Raw genomic sequence first — 24683 nt, 5'->3', positions numbered from 1 at the left:
AAATTTCAAGTAGTTTGGATAAGCAACCCCCAAAAGTTAAAAATGAATATGCAGATTTTGTTCTGCAGCATGGTCTGCAAATTGAGGATAGAAATCTCAGATGATAGCTATCTTAGATCTCCTCCAAGATCCTCCGCATGCCCTAGTTATGTCTAAGCAGGGAACAACACAAAAACACCAACATATTTAGTTATGAAATGCAGAGAAGTCTGAACATTCGAAACGAAAATATTGAGGGAAAAGATTCACTGAGAAATCACCAACTTGCAGTCTAGTTTCGTATTGCACCCTTTCCTCTTCCACCTAGATTTCTTAACTAGTTTATCGTTTGTCTCGGCAGTCTCCCACCTGCAGCGGTTTCCACTGGTGACTCATCTTTGCCTGCCAGGGAAAATCCTCCCCACGCTCACACCCGCTGGTGACCTTGCAGAAAGACAGAGAATAGTGCCAACCGAGGACAACGCTAGATGAAGCTCTGCATCTCTCCGGGGGCCGAGCACTTGCCTTGCATGCAGGTCGCGTCTCCCCTGCCTGGCGGTGCCCAGCTCAGGCGGGATGCGGCTGCTGACGGGCAGCGGGGCCAAGCCGGCAGGCGCGGGAGCATCCTCCCCTCGCCGGGGCCCTACACCAGATTCCCATCTCAGCTGCACCATCCCAACTAACTGAGCTGAAAGCAATGCAATTGCATTGATATAGCCACAATCCAAAAGGCAACTATGTGTGAAGCAGGACTAGCCGCTTGCAGAGCAGACGCCAGCACAAACCGGCATAGCAGGGCGAGGAGCTCACGGCTGGCGCCCGCCCCATGGCAGCCGTCCCACATGCCACCCTCCAGCGGGAATCAGCCTGCTTTTCTGAAATCGCTCGCTCTTCTAAACAAGACTATGGGAAACAACCCAACATTTTCCTGGGATTCATTTATTCATCGTACTCGCTAAGTCTGTGTAAATTATCATCATTCTCTTGAAACCAATTGGAAAAAACACCAAACAAGCAAACCACTTAACCCAATACTCTAGTCCCAGGAACACATCACTGTGTCGTTACCTTTACCCTTAGAAGGCTCCCACTATGTATCACCTCCAAGGCCAACCATTGTGGCAGAGGGATAATGCACGCAGCACGCCATCCAAGTTAGAGATTTGGTTTTGGTCACATAGTTATGACTTACACATTTCACAAAATCAACAAACAATTTACGCTACTTCAGATATGGATCTTTTCCATCTCTGTGGGACTTAATTCCTTCAGGCTGAAAAAGGATGCCCAAAAACCCCCGAATAACTAAAGTGACATTATACGAAACATAGCCTAGGGCTGCCAATATTTTTCTGTGCATTGAGGGAAAGACTGCATAACCGAGCTAGACCAAACATCATTTCCAGCAGAAACCTTTCCTTCTTCTTTGCTGCTGTGAGGAGGATCACATTACACAGCACTGCACTAAGCCTATTTATTCCATTCTATTTTTTTTTAATCAGGCTATAAAAATAATCAGCTCAGCTACTCATACTAATCATAGAAATATTAATACAAGACAATAGCTACTCTTTTGCTGTGAGATTTTCCTCTCTATGCTAAACATGAGAGCCGTAAAGTTTATGCTTCCCATAAGTTGCAAGAAATTGTGTTTTACTACAGAAAGCTAACATCAAAAATAATTACTGTTATAAACATACAGCAAAATACAGTCACACTTGGCACATATCAAGGTTTTATGTGGAAAATTTAGCACAATGCCAGCTGCAGTAGAATTTTGCTTTTTTCAGATGTACAGTATAAAAACCACTTTTACGAAAGTAGAAAAAAAAATGTTCAAAATAAAAAATGTTTAGAAATAGTAATAGGTTTTCCTTTAACAAAACTATCCACATAGTAAAAAGGGGCCAAATTAGGATAAGCTTCCCCAAACAAGCAAAAATCTGTTTAAAAAGCAAATTTGATGTGCATTTTTTTGAGACATCAGACATACGTGGGGTTTTCCTCCCTTCAGAATCCAACACATATGAATTTCTTAATTTACAAGTATATCACCATGCTACCTTTACCAGTACTATTTTGAACAGCCTTCCCTTCCCGTCTTTCCAGTGTCTCTTTTTATTGGGAAGAGAAATCCTTTTTATTACCGAATCCGTTCCCTGTAGGCACTATGTAACACGCAATTTCTTCATGAATCAACACAGCTTCATCTAAAAATTAGTCAGGTGCCTTGTCCCACCGTGCTTCATATTTGGAAACCACCGAAGTTTCCACCCCACAGATTCTCAAGACAAATTTGTAATTATTTCTTTTTGTGCTAGTATTATATTTTACATACAAATCCTTCTGTCTATGAGACAGCAATTGTATTTCCTCTCAATTTTCTTTTTTTATAGTCAGACCAAGCAAGGATTTTAATTTCCCCTCATAAAACAGTCTCTCCGTTCCCCAAGGCATTTTAGAAACTTGCCTTGGCACCTATTCCAGTTTGAATTTGCTTTTCTTAAGTACATATGATCACATTTGCACAGATTTTTCTGTGTTATACTTTACACATACCTTATACAAAACAGCATTAAGGTTTCCTTGCATTGGAAACGTACTTCCTAACACTGCCAGATGTTAGACGATCAAACTTGTCCTTTTTCCACTCATGTACCATTCTGATGCCTCAGCTGCCTTGTGATTAGCACTCCGGTGTCTGTCCAGTCTCTCCCCACGGCCCTGGCACAAGCCCCCAGGTGCATGACTCTGCACCTCTGACAGCAGCCTTTCATCCCACTTGCGCTATTTTCCACTTCACGTGCTCATCTCCTTCTACACGAAGTGCCAGTCTTCTGCATAATCCCTCTTATAACTTGCATTATCAAGATTGCATTTTTTTGCAACATTGTTGTTCTTGTGGTACAGTCACTAATCGAAAGGTTATGTTGGACTGATCCCGTGATCACTGCTTGGGAGCTCCTTTGGTGACCTCCAGCCAGCCCTCCAGCTCCAGTTTTGCCTCTAGTTAATTTTTTCATCTTCCTTCCTCTCCTACAACTCATTCTTAATTCCTGTGTTAACAAATCTCTACACAGCAGATGACAAACACAGTATTTTTTTTAAGTCCATATGGATTTGATATGTGATTACCTCTTGTTTGGAGAATGAGCTTACCTATCTTTTCAATTAAAGATATCAGCCTAGCCAGGCAGGACCTTCTTGTGATCCTACATTGTATTTTAACTCATTTATCAAGTTTTGTGTCATTTGCTTATTCTTTCCTTAAAAGTTTTTTGTAAAAGACTTTGCATATGATTCAGATTGTACTAATGCTCTTTAACTGAGTAATTTTTTCCAGTTGAAATACTATTTTTAATTTATTCCCCCAGGTAATACCGATTCCTGATGTTCTATTAAAAGTACTTGCTTTTGGAATTGCAATTATATTATGCAAGCTCTTGGATGTGGATTGTATGGTCTCTTCTGATTTAAACAATTAGATAATTTAAGTTTTGCTTCCCCCTGGAGGTGAGAATTTCCATTTCTGCATAATCAGTCCTATTAGCTGCCCTGTATTTGTTCCAGGTTTGATAGCATCATTTAAATATGAGGAATGCTACCTATTACATCTAAAACCTATCCATTGACATCATTGCTAATGTCAAAACTTTCATCTTTTTACACTGACTGCACTTCCATTCTTTACTTTCTATAATTTTTATTTCTAAAACATTAGTTAAATCTTAGTTAGGTGGATTCTTAGAAACTTACAATTTATTCACATGTTTTCTGATTTTTAAGGTACAGTTCTCTGTATTGGTCAATCCTCTTTCCATTCCTTCCAGACTCCTTTCTTATGCTTAATACTATTTTTAGGATGGTGATTTATGTAGTGACATATAGGGAACTTTTTTACAATGTACATCGATCATATTTATATTAATTCAAGCAGTTTTTTGAACCTTTGACTAAAGATGACAGTCATGCCTGCTTTACATAGCAGTCCCTGTGCCTTTTATTCCAGATTAATTAACTACTGCCTGCAACTTCTCAAATATTTGTCCTTTGGAAACCTTACAGACCTATGGCAGCTTCTGAGTCATTCATTCTCTCCCTGTCCTTATTCCTATCCACCTTTGGCTTACTGGAACATGACTCAGCAGAGCTTTTATCTAGTTTTCCTTCCAAATTATTTTTATTCCAGGAGGTTCTATTTTATCCCGTCTTCCCTTTCTCAAAGCTTTATGCCTTTCATGTGCACAAACACCCACTCCACTTACCAATCCAGGCCTTCCTGGGCACATTGCCATTTTTTGGATAACACCTCTTTTCCCGTGGGCAGAGATGAGATAGCCCTCAGGTTTCCATGCACCTCCCTGGATCCTTACACTGACGCATCAACGCTTCCACAGTTCACACTGACCTCACACAGACTCCCAGCCAGCTGAGGAGAGATCCTTTCACTAACTCTATCTTCACATCGCAATTGTTACCAACAGTGGGACTTGTTTTTTCTTGCTAGCTATCACCTAACAATATTGTTCCTTTATCCACTCTGTAGTCTCATTTATCCAATTTTAATTTCCCTGTGCCTTCAAGGCTTGTACAGTCATCACATGGGTCTCTCTTGCACTTTCTCCTGTACCCCATTTCATCAGTTTAAAACTATTCTCATCAGTCCCACAAAATGAGGAAGCTGCGTGTTGTCCACCCACTGACAACAACCTTATTTTGTTACTGACATATAATAATGAAACAGTCCAAAACTTTCTTCATTGCACAGTTCATTTCACAGCCTTCTCATGTCTTCCTGCTTCTTCTGTAGAGGCTGGCAGATCTACTAGAGATCATCTCCGCTCTCAATTTTGCTGCTCCCCATCTTTCTACTGTCACTCTTGATCTGCTCCAACAGGAGTCTCCATTCCTCACTCAAAATAGCGTTCGTAAGGACTTTTCCCATTCCCCTCTGATTTCTTTACAGATTCAGGTATCTCATACCCTTGCAAGCAGCAAACTTTTTGCTCCCCCAGTCCCCTTTGGTGTTCCCATCTGTACTCTGCAGGTGATCCATAATGATCACAACCTAAACCAAACATGTGCTTTAATTTGTGTTAGACATCCATCTGACATGCAGGAACTCAGCTGGATGCCTGCGCTCACATTTTAATTTTATTTCCTCATGTAGTTTAATCCACCTAAAATGCTGGCAACAGGAGAGAACAACACAGAATAATTTTAAAACAATGGGTCTATTAATATACAGTAAGTATTAACTTTTTAAGGTATTAACAATACCACCACAACAGATGCACAGCCCAGCCAAAAATTCCTATCCTCTTTACTTCTCCTTTTCATCATAGTGTCTCCAAGTTCAATTACTGTCCTTCATCAGTACTGTCATAAGGTAACCCAGATCTCACCCTATCCCTCCAATACAGTCTAGAATTCATCAGATGTAATTAGCTGTATGATTCCAAAGCCTTCTCCCATCTCGTTTCCCCAAAACCTTAAGAATTCTTTGGCTGCTTTCTACAGTTATTCTCTTAGAAGTCCTAGATTTTCTCTCCTTATCTACTTAGCAATTCTCTTCAATAATTCTGTATAACTTTCCAGAAAAATTATCTGTTACTCCATCACCCAAAACAACAATCCAACTCACGTTGCACTTGCAAATGTATGCTAGTGCCTCACCATTCACCGTTCCTCAAACGGGGGCTAAGAAAGAAATTATATACTACCTGATTCTAGGTATCATTTTACCTTTTCTGAAACAGTCACATTTTCTACCATTTGCTATCTGAAGTACAACTCCTTTCAGATTTCCAAGCCATTTTGATGAACTGAATTACTAATTCTTGTACCTATCTGGGCCAGTATGTCCTAGCAGCAATAGGTTCAGCATAAACTCTGCTATATTCAAACACGTTGACAAAATCTACATTATATCATTATATAGACAGAACAGTACAAAACTACAAAACACTTGGATTTTTTAACGGGAAATTTTTTCTTGCTAAATGCACAGTCAAGATGTAAGTGTAACATCGTAATCAATGTAGCCACACATTTTCCAGTTTTGCTTTGACACATTACTAAGAACTTCCTGCAATTCTTCCTGAGTCTTATGGTATCTGGCATTTTTCTTCAAGCTCAAACTTACAAGCTGTGTGATTATATTAGATATCAGCTTCCTTTCAATTTTACTATTTAACCTTCTTTTCATTGTTTTTAAAGTAAGATTCTGGATATTGTGTGTGAAGTACCTGTATGGTATTCTCAAGTATGAGTACAAAAACCTCAAAATCAGAGAGCAAATAATGAAGAATACAATGTGTACACATTTTTAAAATACTGTAATTCTTAAGCAGTTCAATGATTTTGGTGTCTCTAACAAATAGCTTTTGAATGTTTGATCTTGGCAGCTCTCACTGGTGCACTGCTAGAGCCACTGAATTTTCCTGTGAAATATGTCTTACAGTTCGCTGTTTCATACATTTTGCTAACGTGAGTTTAAGCTATACTTAACCCCACCCTGATTCAATTCCCAGACACTTATACCTTACTAAAGATGATTCATTCCCCAATGGATGCCAGGTTTTGCGCAGACCTTTAAAGCCCTGCAAAAGTCATAAGAAAACCAGGTCCCATTGCAGAGATGAGGAATGAAGTTTGGATGTATCACAAACTGCTCGCCTGGGATGCACAATGAGGGCCACCATTCAACCAGTGATCTTTCAGAAAAGATTCTCTGTTCCTTTAAACATCTTTTTTCTGTAGTCTTCTAAACAGCAGCCCACAGACAATGTCTAATATTGGTTTAATTCTCAGGAGGTTTAATGATGCATCTGGATCTAACAAACCCTGAAGTGCTGGGAGTGCCCACAGCGGTACCACAGGTACTTGCATAGTTTCCAAACAGCCCCTTTATGTAAACAGTCCAGCTCATCACCTTCACTTCCAGATACCCTGACACCTCACATCCCAGCTTCATGGCAGCCTCCTCCATATACATACTAAGACCAACCACAAATACTCTTTCTTTTCCCAGTAGCTCCCACTCCTCATTTTCTTCTGCACTTTAAGTGAGACAGGATAAAACCAACCCATCCGACACGGAAGCAGTCTTCAGAGCACACGGTTCCCTAGCTCTCTGCTCCGATGCAAGGAGCAGCTCTGAAAGAAAACATATTGCTCTCCTTGCTGTCCCCGAGAACACCATTTTATCTTTGGATGAAACTGTCACAGAGAGCCCACAAGATATACAATGGGCAGCCAAAGTATTTATGTGGCCTACATGACTCTGTCATTGAAGTGAAATTGTGGTTTTGCCTACAATTAGAGCTGCCCATCACCTTCCAAGGCAAAATTCTATTCTCAAGTTGCTCATCATAAAGTCCTATATCTACAATGATGTTCCACAGGCATCAAAGAGAAGCTCAACTTCATTCAATGAGTTACAACTTTTGCTTTGCTACTTTGGCATTATCAGACTAGAAGGGGGCAGGGAGACACCCTTCATAATGACTTCTCAGGGAGTGGAGTTTTACAAGGAGAAGACTTTCAAGAAATCAGAAGAGTTGTCTTTAGATGCATTATTCTGAATTGCCCAGATACAACATTTATACGGCATCTTGCACTATACTGCGAATACCAGAACTTCAGCATAACAGTGAGGAACGTGCTCCTTCCAAATACCTATTTTAAAGCCAGCATTACAACATTCCTTAAGCGAACTCAGGGAGGCTGAATACCATTCTTCTTTAGCTGAAGCAGTTTTTAAAAGATGAAAGGAGCATTCTCCAGGATGCCTCACAGGATGCAATTCTTTTAACAAATGGCACGTCTGGCTTTAATAAGTAGACACTTTTCTTCATAAACTGCAGAAATAGTTAAAAAGGTTTCCTTTGGAAAAACGTACTGGAAAGAGGATGAAAGAAAGAACAGAACCTTTTAAAGGTAATACTTACGTTACTACATTAAGAGGAAATCTTTAATTATATACAGCAATAGCGTTAGATTAACCAAGCTGCAATTTTAAAAACTGTTAGAGACAGTAAATATATCCTAAGCCAGAGTGTGTTATATTATTGTGACACTTTGAGAGTGCTAATACGTTGCTAGTCAATATTATTTACTATCATTACATACACACCTGCTAGACAGCCACATCCAATAAGCTATTAGTGTCCTCCTCATAGCTCAGCCTTGCAGCTCATCAATTGCCCAGATGAGACTGTGGCAAGCTGGACTGGGGGAGCAAACATAACTCCCTGCTGCCCGCGGGACACGACGCAGACACAAGCCCTTGCATCCCTCGGCAGTGAAACGGGGGTGTGCAGCCATCAGAAGGTACCTGGGCGAGGAAACATGCTCCCCAGCTGCTAACCTCGCAGGAGGGCTGAAACGATGCTAATTAGACACGGCAACTAGGCACTCTGGCTGTCTGATAATGACAAATGAAGGGTACCTCAACTTTTACGGATAGATGAAGGTGAAAGCAAAACCAGACAGATGAATAAGGAATTGCATTACTCCTGCTGTAGAAGAATTTTTTTAAGTCTAGGAGAAACCATAATTCTAATTCACTATAAAACAAAGCCTACGGACTCGGACTTGCCTGCATACTGAGTCCAGAAATTTTCCTAGCTGGTCAATAGCTGAGTAACAATTTAAATCAGCTAGTGCAAGTCATTCTTCTTCCCCTCCTTACAGATGGTTGTCCCAAACATCAAGACAACAAACTGAAATCCAGTTGTCTGTGAATATTGACTACGACCACTTAATAGAACTGCTGAATACACATCACTTTGGTTGAGTAAAAATGTCTGATAATTAGCAATGTTTATGAGAATGTTTAGTAACAATGCAGGTAGGATGCAATTCACATTGCATCATCCAAACCCGATATTTTCTTTGAATGTTTGGGGTTTTTTGCTCTTTTTGAAACTCAGAAGAGATCTGATAGTTTCATAGTACTCCCCTTTTGAAAAAATTTATAAATATCTCGCTTGCCTTTCCCTAGTTATCAGGCTGACAAGGGGCTTAAACACACTGCTGATTTTACAAAAAAAATGGTGAGGGTGCTTGCTTTGTTTACTTCAAGTCTATTTTCAGGGCAGTTGCAGTGAGCTGAGAAAGTAAAAGAGAAAAGCCCAGGGCTCAGACATACTTCTTTCAATCCTTGGAAAAAGTGAACATTTAATTTCTGTCGTAATTCAGAAAATTAGAGCTGAAGTAGTTAGAACCGGTTTTGAGGTTACTGAATGTCTTCTTTAGAAAATCACTGAAGATTAAAAAGGCATTTGTATAAATTTCTGTAGGAGTAATTTTGTGGTAATTTGAAAGAGATCTTATACAGTATTTTTACCATCTTCAACACAAGTGTGATCAGACATTTATTCAGTTTTTCCATGAATGTATCAGTAACGTTGTCTGCATGTATATCAGCTTTCATTTAAAAATTTCAGAATCCTTTACAAAGGCTTCAAGTATTTTTAACCACATATCAGCATGGTGAAAAGAAGACACAGATTTTGCACAGATTTTCTGACTCAGTCAGAATTCATCTTCTAAAGAGTTGCCCAACACACACCTCATCCCCTTCCTTCACAGCACCTTTCACTTGCCACCCAGCCCTTGCCACTGCTGGAGTCCCATTCCTCCTAAAGACACCCTGGTGCATGGCTAAGGTTTCGTTGTCCTGGTTTCAGCTGGGATAGATTTAATTTTCCTCCCAGTAGCTGCTGTGTTTTTGATTTAGTACGAGAAAAATGTTAACAACGCTAATGTTTTCAGTTGCTGCTAAGAAATCAAGGACTTTTTTCAGTTCCCCATGTTCGGCTAATGAGCAGGTTGTGCAGGAGCTGGGAGGGAGCACAGCCGGGCAGCCGGCCCAAGCTGGCCTGTGGAAATACTCCATACCATAGGCGTCCTGCTCAGTTTATGAATGGGGGTTGGTCGAGGGGCAGGTGATCCTCTCTTCCATGAATGCTCTTTTCCGTGAGTTTGAATTGTCTCTTCTCTGGGAGTTTGAACTTTTCCAGCCTTTTTCGGGAGTTCTGCAAAATTCACAGTGTGTTCTGGGTTCTGCGATCGCTGCTCAGGGACTGGCTGCAAATCGGTCATCAGTGAGTGAGTAAATTGTATTGTATATAGTTTGTTTTCCATAGTAATCATTATTATTATTGTCAGTATTAGTATTCCCTTTGTTGTCTTATTAAACTGTCTTTGCCTCAACCCATGAGTTTTGCCTTTTGTCCATTCTCCTCCCAATCCCCTTAGTAATAATTCTAAACAGGGGCCTTTTTCTGCATTCCTTTCCTACCATTAGCTCAGTGTAACTATACCATCAGGTGTTATCAGCTTTGGAGTGGACGCTGTCTGTAAAATACGCAGCCAGATTCAGAAAAATGCAGTTACTTAGAAGAACTTAGCTGTAAGGAAGATTCACTAGAAGAGAATCGGTTCCGTTTTAACAAAAACCAGGACATTCCCACTGGGGGAGAAGGGGAGGGGTGAGCGAGCGGCAGTCTAGTGCTTAGTTGCCAGCTGCCAGGTTAAACCACAACATCCGTCCACACAGGTTGTGTCTATATTATCACATACTGAAGCATACATTTTTCAAACACATCTTGTGACCAAGGATCATCTAATCTGGCAACAAGCAGATTGCAGCTTGACGTTGACCTGCTGCAAGTCACTTCCTTCTCCCTTCATCATGTGTCTTCATGGCAGCTACAGCAAACATATGCGTGGAAGATGATTCAAACTGTAAGCAGACCTGTACCTGCTTTTAACATCCTCTAAGCAAGCATACAGATGAAAAACAGAAATGAACTTACTCAAAATCTTTTTAGAGGGTTAAGGAACTCTCTTTAAATACTCCTGTCACAATCTCCAGGATCTTTCATCTCATATATTAGCTTATTTAATGATGCAAGAATATCTAGTCCCATCAGGTGGTTGCATTTCCTTACTGCTATGAGATACGATGTGCCTCCTGAAGAGATAAGGAGACTCGGGCAGACTTCCTCTCATATCTCTCCAGAACTTGTCTGAGAAAATACTGAATGCTTAAGCTCATCGGCCACACATCCTATCAGCACCATTGTAAAATGATTAGTAAATGTTGGGTTTGGCTTTCAAATATGTAGCATGACAAGGCTTCTGGCTAAGAGATGACATTTTATCAGAATTATTATATGTAATAAATGTATAGATTATATAGAATATAAAGATATGAGCTGTTACATGCCATGGAGTGTCACAGAACAGCTCCAACTGTCATGGATATGGCTTAAGTCAATGTACTGATAAGCATTACACAACTTTTTGAGGAAGATAAAAGACCAACTGGTGTTACAACTGCATGCTTAAACATGCAGCGATTAAGAGTGAAAATTAAGGCTGCACCTGCTACGTACTGCAAGTATTTTCACAGAGGGCTTGGAAAAATCTCTACTCTGCGTATCATCTGCAATAGGATTTGTACTTATGGACAGAAAAGGGAAGAGAATAAAGAAATTAAAATTGATGCTTTTAATTGTAACTTACATTTGAAATTTAACTCTGTGTTGCTACTGAGAGGAAAATACAGAAACCACTATTAAACTACAGAAATCATTATTATACTACTACTGTGGTTCACCTCTGTGGATCTTCGTGGGCCAGCTGTGATGGAGCGATATTCTGTACCATGCACCAGAGAAGCAGCCTGGAGCTTCCCAAATTTTCCTCCCTAAACCTTTTTGCTTTGCACTGGTGGAACCTTCCTTCTTGAGACAAAAGATTATTTTCTGCATTTTCAGTGATTAGCTGACTAAAAATATAAAGGCAGTCCATTTTGACTTCTTGAAAAATTACACTTTTCATGCAAGGCTGACAAGAAATTACTAAATAAAGAAGATGACTACAGGCCACCATTTTTATGTCTGGAAGCATAATATTTAGTTAGCACAGGAGTAAAAGGAGATATCAAGGCTATTGTCACTGGCTCCCAATCCTTGAAACAGGAGGATGTCACTGAATGAAGCTCTTAGATGACATCAGGGTGTAGCTCCAGTAACGTACTGGATGAGAGGGCAACCCCTAATACCCACAGAACAAGCAACAAGGTCAGCGTTGTGTTCGAGGAGGTCATGTCAGTAAGGCACTCAAGGGGATTTTGTGCAGCTAGGCACACCATTGAATCTTTCATTTACACTGTATAAAAATAACTTACCAGTCAAGCAGGAAGGAGTTGCTTTGCCTGCCACAAACCATACGGCTAACTAGCAGCAGCTGCCCTGATGCTAAGTATGACTATTCCCTAATTTCACTAGTTGTGAAGACAAGCATGGCAGTGGATTAATTACAATCATTCTCAAACTTGTCAGAATTTTCTAGCAAAGACTAGTTTGTAAGACAAACCAAAAATATTTATGTAACTTAAACTTCTCTTTGCTATGCTTTTGATTGTATCAGGGTATAGCAGCATTTAAACAGCAATATCTGTCATGGAGAAATATCTCCATGACTGATAAGCCTCTGAACTCCTCTAAAAATGCAGAACTAGCTTACCTGGCACAAGTATTTTTTTCACTTCTATTTACTTTACATGCAATGATACACATCAAATTTCTTCATCAACGACCTGGATGAAGAGTTAGAATGTACCCTCAGCAAGTTTGCTGACGACACCAAACTGGGAGGTGTGGTAGATACACCAGAAGGCTGTGCTGCCATTCAGCGTGACCTGGATAGGCTGGAGAGCTGGGCAGAGAGGAACCTGATGAGGTTCAACAAGGGCAAGTGCAGGGTCCTGCACCTGGGGAGGAACAACCTCATGCACCAGTACAGGCTTGGGGTGGACCTGCTGGAGAGCAGCTCTGCGGAGAGGGACCTGGGTGTCCTGGTGGACAACAGGTTAACTATGAGCCAGCAGTGTGCCCTGGCTGCCAAGAAGGCCAATGGGATCCTGGGGTGCATCAAGAAGAGTGTGGCCAGCAGGACAAGGGAGGTTCTCCTTCCCCTCTACACTACCCTGGTGAGGCCTCATCTGGAGTACTGTGTCCAGTTCTGGGCTCCCCAGTTCAAGAAGGATCAAGAGCTACTGGAGAGAGTCCAGCGGAGGGCTACAAGGATGGTGAGGGGACTGGAGCATCTCCACTACGAGGAGAGGTTGAGGGAACTGGGCTTGTTCAGCCTGAAGAAGAGAAGGCTGCGAGGGGACCTTATAAATGCCTACAAATATCTGAAGGGTGGGTGTCAGGAGGATGGGGCCAAGCTCTTTTCAGTGGTGCCCAGTGACAGGACAAGGGGTAATGGGCACAAACTGAGGCACAGGAAGTTCCGTCTGAACATGAGGAGGAACTTCTTCTCTCTGAGGGTGACGGAGCACTGGAACAGGCTGCCCAGGGAGGTTGTGGAGTCTCCTTCTCTGGAGATATTCAAGACCCGCCTGGACAAGGTCCTGTGCAGCCTGCTGTAGGTGACCCTGCTTCGGCGGGGGGGTTGGACTAGATGACCCACAGAGGTCCCTTCCAACCCCTACTATTCTGTGATTCTGTGATTCTGTGATGGTATTAAAAAAACAAACAAACAAACAGCACACTATAAAAAGAAAAGAATAAGGTTCATTTAAATGCATTTCCTCAGGCAAAGGGAAAACATTATTTTATTTTTCAGATGAAATTACCAAGTCATGTTTTAACTTTAACTACGTACGATGAAAACCTGTTAATTTGATTTCTTGATCAGGAGTGCAACCATTCTGCAAGTTTCCAAGAAGAAAATAGTAACCCTTATGTATTTTTCTTTTAGACAGAAAGCTTGAGATTATAATGAAAATAATACAGCGTTCCAGAGCTATTTCAGTGTCCTTCATTTACCTATTAATTCCACTGTGTTATATGGGAGATTAACATAGCACAAGCCTTCTGGAGCAGAATAAAAAGGGAAAGTGAAAACTCACTGCAGCCTCTGATCCTTTGACTTTGTGGGTCTTGTACTCAACTCAAGAACCAAGTTGAGCTGTGTCTTGTAACTCATGTAGCCTGCACGTAAATTAATAAACCTCTTAGCTTGGGATTATCTGCATTCAGTGGACAGACAAAATCAATTTTGTTTACCCATTACAAGTTCCCAGGAGAAGGGTTTCCTCTCTGCACTTTCTTAAGCAGTGCACGGAGCATCCACTTGCTTTGACAGTTATGTATTTTACATGCTTAAGCATCAGCAAGTAAGTTCTAGTTATACTGGTTTTCTACTTAAAACCATCTCTTGACCAGCTAACTCCAATCTGATATTTACGTGGCAACTACCATCACCATCGTGTCCCCCAGAAGCTTCCCTGGGAGCTGCATGTGTTTACCCCAGCTGCAGGTGGATGGCTGTGTGGAGGTACAAACCACATACACAGCCACAAGCATTACACGGATGTGTATAGGATGTGTTGGTGCCGGAATGACCTATTTTAACCATCACGCAAGGCAGTACAACTTTTCTTGATCCTGAAGGACTGCTGAAGCTATGTACAGATACCTTTTCACGTCAGTAGTCTGATTTGCCCAAAAGCTGCAGCTTTTCCCCACACTGAGACTCTGCAACCATGGACAATGCAGACCATTGCAGAACATGGGGCTATGAGCTACAGAGTTCTGTGCAGGAAGAGGTCAGCAAGTACCACTGAGGTCAGGGCTGGCATTCAAAGTGATGCTATTCAAGCTTGGAGAATAGGAAGCATAAGTATCTGAACTGAAACCAAATGGTAATACGAGAGGTAAATCAGCACAGAGCTAAACTGGATCACATAAGTGCACACACTATGACAACAGGAAACACAAGGAAGGTGGCAGATGAGCCTCAGTTAATTATAAATGATGTGCACATGGTCAGTACAAAAAGCAAACTGCAAGATGAGATGTGCATGCTGTAAAATGGCCAAGTGTAACATCTGAATTTACACGCCCAGTGCATGAACTGAATGCATGATTTTAACACTGCCTGAATGTCCACCACATGGATAAGGTCATTTATCATGGACTCATGGCTTCACTGGTAAATCTGTGTTACAAAATAATAACTGATAGGGCAGCACAGGGCTTGTTGCATTGAAAACATTTTTAGGGGAGGCTGGACTTTGGTCACAAACTGCTGGATTAATTTTAAGTGCTATTTGATCACCCACACCAGGGCTATGCTTGGTATTTATCCTCTGCCCTAATGAAACTGAGATTTGAAAGAGAAAGTTCCTAATCGGCGGGCACTGGCAGCCATACATAACGGGAGAGAGGGAGCATCTCCAGCCTGGCACAACATGATCACCAAAAGATAAATGTGCAGCCTCCAAAGCAGGCGATGCACCTTCCAGGTCCTAACTGCCAGCTCAGGCTCTGCGAGGTTATGGCCAAGGCACAGCCAGGCAGGACAGCTCTTTCTGAAGCTTGCATGTCAACCAGGCAGCACCTGCACCTCAGACAGCAGGGCTGGGTCTCACCTCCTCTGGCTGAACCTCCTTTCCTCTGTCTTCCAACGAGAGGTGCTTACGTTTGATTTCAAACCATTGAATTAAGTCTACCCGTCTCATGTCTAGATGCTGGAAATGAATCTGAGTTTTGTAAGACAGACAATTGAGGAGGTCTCTCTCCAAAGTTTTCACTGCCCCAGAAGCTTCACATACGTCCAAGCTGCAGTAAAGACATTAGCCTGTTCCCAATCTCAAGGTATCAGACAAATGTTATCTAAACCAGGACACAACCACAGCCTATGTCAGCAGGAGATGGCTATCATAAAACACACATTTCCCAGTAACAGTACAACTTTGTTCTTAAATACCTAGATATTAATACTCTACATATGTCCAGTCAGCTAGCTGTTCATTCCAGATGTTTTGATTTTTTCATGTGTTTGCAGCTTTGCCTTTTCTATTCTTTTTTTTCTTTTTTTTTTTTTTTTTTTTAAAGCAGCATTAGTAAGTGCTTTATTTTTTTCAGAGAGAGTAAAAAGGGTGAGATCACGACTGGGCCCAAGTATTCTACCGTTGCTCAAAATGAGCAGCAGGCCTGGGTGACTACTTATTGCATAAACACCTTAGTAGTCAGTGGAAGAGCAAAGAAAAGATGGATTCATTAGTGGGAAAAGACAGTTTCTAACACATGATATGAAGAAAGCAGAATTTTGAATGCCTTTCTCATATCAGGCTTCACTAAGCGAGTCAGCTGTGACCACGTGTCTTTCATAATTAATACCAGCAACAAAATATAAATAGTGAAAGAGTGAAACGAGACAGTGTACTAGGTCTCATAAATCTCATCCTAGGACACTCCAAGAACTAAATGATGAAAATATCTGTGTTCTTAAATATTTGTCTGAATTCACTCAGGATGGGTGAAATCGCAGAAGATTTGAAAAGGGCCAGTGTTGTTCCTAACATTAAAACAAGAGAGGATTTAGGAATTAAGATCATCAAGGATGATCATCTTTCCAGGGCAGGGGGAAACCTTCCAAATGCCCAGAAGACTTAAAAGATGATTAACAGCAAAGTGGCTCTAGGAGTTAATCAGCAGCTTAAAACATTACCATGCTGTTGTGCAAAAAACTCTACTTGCACTAGGATTTACAAATCTTTGTCTGCAAGAAATGCAACATACTGCTTCCACTGCACTTAGAGATGGAGTGCCATGTCCAGCTTTGAAAATCCCCCTTTCAGAGGAGATGCAGGCCAGCTCTGGAGGGTAGCAACAGGACTCTTCAGGAGGTTGGTGACACTGACATTTCCATCAGCGTCACTGTTTGTGTATGATACCAAGGCCTGTTTTCACCAAGAGACTTCTGAGTCCTCTGAGATTCCTCAGAATCCACATTCTGGGAAAGACCATATGAAGAAAACCCAAATTGTTTCACATTGAATGCTCTGACTGAAAGGGAACTGGTATCTCCCACAAAAACTGATATGAAAATTTCTGACGTGGGCTGATACCAATTTCTAACAGCCAGCCACCGCTGTGGTGCTGCTCAGGTATTCCATAACACAAGCACACAAAACCGAAGTCTCTTCTACAAGATAAATTGAGTTTTCACAACCCTGCAATAGGGCTTCAAATAACGCTAGGAATTTGGATTAAAAAAAGTTCTATCAATCTCATCACTTAATTAGCAGGCAAGAAAAACAACAAAAGATAGGAGCTGACTTTCCAGTCTAGCAGAATACTGCCGTCCATCCACCAAACGAGAAAAGATACATAAACATATCAAGTACAAGAGATATTAAATAGATGGGCATTGCTATTGCTTTTTATTACATGTGCATGATGTTTCCACTTTCAAACAAGAACCTCTCAACTGTAGAACAATTCCTGTCTTGATATGATACAAATAAACTTACTAAAAGTGAACTCACAAGTAAAATTTTAATCTACTAGAATATCCACAACTTTAAATACAGGCACAAATCTGAAAGTTATGGTTTCAATTCAAAACTCTAGCTCTTGTTCTGATAACAGGACACATTCAAAAATTATACATATTATATCTATAAGGTCATTTCTGCACAGAATAAAAAAATGTTTTGCAGAAACAACCAGACTTGAGGGGGGTTTGATAGTGGGACTAATATTTCTGAGCCTTCTCATCCAAATTTAGCAAAATCAGCCCAGATTTACATAGTACTGTTTGACTGGCATCTACTAAAACCTCTAATAAAGAAACACTATAGTTCCAATTTAGCCACGCCACTTCAGTGTGGCACTGCACTCTTAAACCACTACAAATATTGTTCATACATAAGAAGATATATACTTTATATGAAATATATACTTACATCCTACACATAGCATATTCATATTCATAAGTTACTTTATGGAACAGGAATCTATTGATAGGGAACATTTAAGTACCTATAATCTGCACCACCTCTTCAATTTCTTTATTTATTCTAAACTTCAAAACCTCTGACTGATTTCAGAGAGACACAATTTAAAGAAAACAGCAATCTTCAAAAAAATTATACCTAATTTCCCCCAAAATTGTAGCCTCTCCAAAATTCCCTCATCTAGAGGGCTTAAGCTCTTCTTGAGTTGTGGGGGCATTTGGTCAGCTTTTTCCCATCTCATATTATTAGCCCTCATAGTATAAGAAACGGAAGATCTTGAGCTTCCCCAGGGGTTGTACAGTGCTCTCCTTCCTATTCTGCCAGGTCCCAAAGGAAGAGATTTCAAAGTGAATGTACTTCTGCAACTGAAAAATAGTTCTGTAGGCAGTGCAACTACTGTAACCTGTTTTCCAATGCATTTTTTTTTTTCTTGTGATTGACTACTCACTTCGTAACCTGAATTATACTTAGGGTGCAGCATGCATTCAGCTCCAAAAACTTTCCATCAGAATTCACGCGATCTCGTCCACAGGCTGAATTTGCCACTCTGGTGAATTGTCTGAGCTGTGAGCTACAGCCTGAGCTTGTCCCTGGGGTATGGCTTTCATGAGGTCTCACCCACATGTGAACTCTCTGATGTGTAAGAAGAGTTGAGCACTCACTGCAGCTTTTCCCTGAACATGATATTTATCAGGTCTTCCTTGTCCACCCAGCCAGCAATTTCCCACAAAATTACAGAAAAATATAGACATGTAGTATTTGACAGGTACAGAACAGAGTATCCTATAGAACGTACAGTGTACATAGTATATCACAGAAATGCAGTATTTTGGGGGCACTTACCTCTCCATCATAATTGCACAAATTCAGATAATGGGTAAAAAGGTTACCGATGAAGGAAAGCCTGCCAGGGTGTTTTGACATGACCAATTTTTGTGGGAAACCATGCTTAAAAAAAGTGCTAAAATATACTTTATACTTGGCTCTGAGTCATGATCTCATAGCAAATGAGAACAGAGGCTGGTCTATCATTCCTTTACCTAAACAAATGTCCAAACATTCAGTTTTCAATAACCATAACTCCAGTTTATATACTGCATAAACTTAATTGGAAGGAAGAGTGTTTAGCTGCCCTATTCATCCTCCAGGTGAAGCCATACATCAACAGCTATAGAAATAAATGTATATGGGTGATGTGTCTACTGTCTCATACCTGAACCTTGTGTCTGCAATACAACTGTAAATTCCAAGAGTGATTTGAATAATATTCCTTTCTAGCTTGAAAAGTTTTTATCTAGATTTCTTTTGTATTTAGATATCTAATGGTCCATATTTATTTATTTCTAATACTAACATACTAAAATGAAATAATACATTCCTTATCAATTTGCAGATCTAGGTGTCTCGAGCTGGAAATATTGAACAATTAACTGTATTAGGATGCACACATCTGTTACCAACTCTAGTTACATTATAGTTCTTCAGACTACTGTGCGAGACAGTAAAATTTCTGATTTTTTATTTATTTCAAGATCACAGTAAAAACTCTGCATTTTAAAATGAAAAAAATATGTATTGGCAGCAAAAAGACAGCTAGCATTAAATTTGTGAGATAATGAATTTTTGTATATACAAGTACTTATAAGATCTGCGTTTTCTGTCTTGATGAATATTAAACAGTTGCAGAGGAAACAAAAATACTGTAGGCTAAATGCAAACATTCTCTGCTTTGCTGTTCTTTTAATAATGAACTTCCTTGGCAGGCTAACCCCTAATCTTACATGTGTTCTGTATTTGTAGGTACATTCCTGTCAGGAAATGCTGTGAAATGGAAGTTCCCGATGGATAAACTCCTTGGCCTTAAAAATACCATAGGTATTACTTGAATGTCAGAAAGAATATTTTCCAAACTTTGCCCATGATGCAATATCTCTTTATTTAAAAACCATAACAATCCTGAAGATAATTAGTAATACACATATGGATTATATAGTCATTGTTATGTTAGAGTTTGCAATAAAAATAAAATGGGAAAAACATAATTAATTCCTCTTTTTATGGTGCTGTTATTGCCTGTTTTGCATGAAGAGCCCACGGATATGAATCCCACTATATCCCAAAAGTCTTTTGGCCCCTATGTAATAACTAGGCATGGGACAAACCAGTTTTGTCTAGTTTTGGATCCAACTGAATAAAAGATACCAAGAGTTTTAGTCTAAAAGTATTGGCCTTGCATTCCAATTACCATAGTCTGCAAGGTAAAATGCAGAGGAGAAACCAGGGAGAAAAATCTGATGGAAAAAAAAAGAGTGAAAAATACAGCAAAGTGAAACAAGGTTAAGCCAAATAATAAAGTAAATATCAAAACTCAATAAAATGGGACAGAGAAAGGAAATTGAAAAGACAATCATTAGTATATTCTCTGCTTTTCTTGGAGGAAAGTGTGGGTGACAGAAATTCATAAAGCTCTCCTACAAGTAACATATCCCAGAGGTGAAAAAATCATATTTTAATTGATTCAGTCTAGAAAAAGAGAATGAAAAATGAAAGGTTTACCTATCTCCATTTTTTCTTCAAACCAGTAAATTCTAAAATGATATTGAGCTTGCAGAGACAGTCACTTGTCAGATGGCAAATACCAGAACTCAGACTGTTTCTGCCATCCTGTTTCCCACCCCACGTGCACATGCGCCGTGGTACCGTCTCTCCTTACCACCACCACTCCCCATCCTTGGCATGGGCCGTCGTCTTGTTCTCTGCACAAAATGAACCGGGCTCATTTCACGCGCAGGGAGTCCAACGCTTCATCTCAACTGCTCTGGGTGTGGACCCGGGGTTCACATACTGCATGCTTGTCAGACCTTGGTCTGAAGACCAAGCAACAGATTTCATAGCCTGGGCCTCAGTATTCCTCATTACTGCGTTAAAGTAGGTAAACATCTGTGAAATGCCATTCTCACAACAGTCCCTATAAAGTAAGGATCTTATTCTACCCCTTCCCCCCTTTTTGGTGAAATCAGAAGCTGGCACCCAGAGAAATTATGGTAAAAAATGTTCATTAAATTCAGGTGAAGAGTAACAGATAAGTACAAGACGACCTTCTTGAGTCCTTTGTATTACTGCATGCAATAAAATCACAGCTGACACTGACTTCAGTTACTGTTATGTGTGTTCAGCACTGCAAATCAGAACCCGTAGTCTCAGACTTGCATACCCAAAAACTAAAACAAAGAGCAAATCCACACAGCCAGCATTCCCCTGTGGAAGCTGAGGCAGCAGTATGTCCGACACCACATAGACCTCTGTGGCAGAGGCAGAGAGGGGTCCACTCCAGCCTTTAATGGCTTTACCTGTAAGGACTACTTTTCGCTCTGCCATAAACTGCTCCCCTGCCTATACAACCCAGCTTATCAGTTAAGCACAACTCATCCCATGCACAACACAGGGCAGGAATCCTGTAGAAAAAAACCCAACATACAATCATAATTAAAATGAATCATCATGCTTTATAGTCCCACTAAAACTGTAACCGCAATTTTGGATTTTCTATCTGTTAAGCACTGAGCTTTGCTGGATTGCTCTCTGTCAACACCATTCATGCATGTTATCTCTTTGGTTGAAACTCAAAAGAATTTCAAAGAAACCAGAAATTCCATCGTGTTGCTCACGAAGACATGCAAAGCTCACCCGCAGGAACTAGTCCGGCGGTCGTAGGCTGTTCTCTTGTGCACAGAGCAGCATTCGAAGGGGTAGCTCACACACGGGGCCACAGGGCTTCACTGGCATTACACGGCAATAGAGGAAGGCTGGTCAAACAGATCCCCCTCTTTTATGTGAGGTTGTTCTGAACCTTGGTCCCCACCTGCCAGAGCCTCCTGCTCCCCCTTCCCCACCCCAACCCCTCCAACCCATCCGCTCATAAAATCCAATCTTCCTTTGCCATTTTTCTCATCCAAGCCCTGGTCTTCTTCCCATGGGAGCTCTCAGCCTCTCCTCACCATGTTCCCTGTTTCAGCCATCACATTCAGCCTGTACCTGCCCTCTGGAACCTCTCCCATTTTCCCTCTTTTCCTCTTCAAGAATACTCAAACGCCCTTCGGCTGCTGCTCGCACACTCTGGTGTTACTCAACCCCGTCCCCAGGGTACAGTCCTGTGGTACCAAAGAACCCTTTGCTGTTTCTTTTGGCCTCTGCCACATCTACTGCCCCTCCACCATCCAGCTCTGAGCCTGCTTCTCACAAAACGTGTTCCAAATCACTTTGGCCAACGCTTGGACTCCACTGGGAGCCATCCAGCCAGTCCCATTTTCAGAGAAAAGCCACACGCTCTGCATTTCCATCATCCTTGTAATATGCTCCGTTCAGATGTATCAATATTTGCTCTTCAACATCTCTTGCAAAAACAACTCAAAGTAACATCTTGCCCAACGTACACAAATCATCCCAATGCAGAAAGTCAGTGCATAACAGGGATTAATTCATGCTCCAGAAAACAGTAAGCATAACGCTATAAATACTAAAAGCACATGCCAGTTTGCAGCACTACTGATAGCCACTAGGTTTTTCTTTAAGAGAAATCTTACCTAAAACACTAAGCAGTGAGTGCAACCCTTGCTTTTAGTTGCAAAGCATCATATAGCCCAAAAACATTTAAATAAAATGAGTAAAAGCAGGCCCAAGAGCTCCACAGAAATCACATCCCTTAAAAGGACACACTTGCTATTCCATAAATCCCACATCACCTCCTTTTTTCAAGGCATCAAACAAAGAAGAGAACAGAAAGGGGACAAACTATTGTTTAAAAGCATTTATCTTGGTGAAAACCCTTTTGTTACAGGGATTTCTATGAAAGTTTTCAAATTTCAAAAACTTGACTGGGAAACGTCACTTACTACAGCATCAATAAATACTTGGTTAACAGGGTAGAAAAAAATGGACATCTGCTTTTTTTTGAATAAAGGTTTCAATTTCTTGCATATATCACAAGATCAAAAATGAGTTTCCACATTACATCGCTAAATAAGCAAGACGGTCTCTGAGCGAGACCAGAAGTCTAAGCCCTCCCACCTCCAGTTTTTCTATTTGCTCTCTTCTGCCTTTAATAAAGTGCTTCAGACCCAGTTTCCTTTGTAGAAACAAACAGATCATCCATCTCCCTGAGTAAGATTAGGTGTCATCACTTCTCCCTTCTTTGTGAAGTAATAAAAGTCATATTGCAGGAAAAAAAAACATTCTTTTAAACCTTATTCAGCCAGGAATGAAAGCTGTAACCTCGGATGCCATGTGTGTGAAACAAAAATACACAGTTTCAAGTTACAAAGGTCTATGATTTGCACTTCTTTTTCATATGGATTTAGGATGGAGGGATGGCAATTTCTATTCCGGATTGAAGGGATTCTGCTTCTCATTCATATTTAAATATAAAACCTATAAAAAGTCCAAGTAGAACACTGCTACTTTTATTTTCTACTAGAATGGCAATTTACCCTCAGTTTTCACCATGCAGATTAAACGGCCACTTTTAAGTGTAGTTCTAAGGAGTACCATCACAAAAACTAAGTTAAAGAGAGGTAACGGTAATGCTCCTGCAGCCCATTGCTTAACAGATCAGTGAAAGTAGATCGTAATCTTACATTATCCTCCACATTTGTTTGCATTCTGAAAGCATATAAGCCTTTCCAAATATACTTCTCTCTTTAGTTTTTATATGAGAAATCAGCTCACAGCTCCCTTTTTAGGACCCACCACCAGGAGTTTTACTTTGCAAGCTTGAATGAGATTCTGTGCCTGCACTGATGTCTATTTTCTCGTGTTATTTAATCTTTCTCATGTTTGCTAATAATCTCAAATTATGATTTCAAATTAAGCTTCACGATACATAGTCACATTTAGAATATAAAAGATTGTGATCTACTACTTTGACAGACCAACATTTTTTAGCTTGTATACAGCACCCAGCCACAAATGATCAACAAAAATATTTTGAGTCCTTTTATTTTCAAAACAAATGCTTTATGTACCAGAATCTGTCATTCAGAAACACTACACACACACACACACATACATACACACTCCTTACTCTACAATAACTGATGTTTGGGGTTTATTAAAAAAGCAGCAATTGCAAATGCATTTGATCATTTCTCTTGCAGCATGAAATAACCAGTTACCTTTCAGGAGAGGAGCCCTCCGTGGCACAAGCCCTTCTGTGATTTCCACCTGCTCTTGCTGATGCTGTTTAACCAGGTTTCCTTCGCTGCCAGCTCTCAAAATCTTTTCACCTAGCCTAATTTTTCGTGGTCGGCTGTTAAAATCTTCTTTCCTAGACGAAGGCGATTTAGGAGCTGTATTAGCTGACAGAGGTCGAGCCAAGCGAGAGGGTTTGGACATTCTGCCTGTGCAGGAATGTACCTGCCCAAAAGCAATTTCTAAAAAAATCCTTCCCAGCTCACTTTCCAGTGCAGAGGCTGGGGAGTTTGTGTGTGCAGTGCAGCTGGATGTGAAGTGCCGTGCTGCCAGCCCGATCAGTTTTAAACACCAGGCGTTGGGTGGTCACGCAGACAGTTTCCCAGACCTGTGGAATTTAACGTGTGCCGGGGCAAAACAGATGACTCTGCTCCGGTGCGGAGTCCCAACCGCACCGTGGGGAGCAGATGCTCTTTAGGGACTGCCTCAAGCTCCCGGCGTGTGCCGACAAGGCGCCGGGCAGCACGGGAGCAGAAGGGGAATGCCCCACCTAAGCAGGTACAACGTGAAAAACCACCCCGGCGCGGGGTTACCTCTGCGTGCGGGACCTTGCCACGTTCCTCTCCCAACCCTCTCTCTCAAACAAGCACTTTCTTGTTCTAACAGATTTCTTCACTGTGCGCCA

The 24683-nt window shown here is 40.8% G+C and overlaps 1 protein-coding gene across 4 annotated transcripts in view; it reads right to left on the bottom strand.

Annotated features, from left to right (window-relative positions):
* The window catches only part of KIAA1217 (KIAA1217 ortholog), a 374019-nt gene that overhangs the window by 223447 nt on the left and 125889 nt on the right, over positions 1-24683 (bottom strand). For 2 of the 4 annotated variants that reach the window (XM_075419537.1, XM_075419536.1), the window contains exon 1: positions 23983-24207. The exons of 1 other annotated variant lie outside the window; for it this stretch is intronic. In XM_075419537.1, the coding sequence (XP_075275652.1) occupies positions 23983-24202 (220 nt within the window). In that variant the 5' untranslated portion in view covers positions 24203-24207. Of the gene's footprint in view, positions 1-23982; positions 24208-24683 lie in introns of those variants that run through there. One more of the 4 variants, XM_075419525.1, reaches the window with a different exon arrangement.

Source organism: Opisthocomus hoazin, chromosome 4 (assembly GCF_030867145.1).
Source record: "Opisthocomus hoazin isolate bOpiHoa1 chromosome 4, bOpiHoa1.hap1, whole genome shotgun sequence".
In the NCBI taxonomy this organism is placed as follows: domain Eukaryota; kingdom Metazoa; phylum Chordata; class Aves; order Opisthocomiformes; family Opisthocomidae; genus Opisthocomus; species Opisthocomus hoazin.
This window is presented reverse-complemented; position numbering and strand designations above follow the sequence as displayed.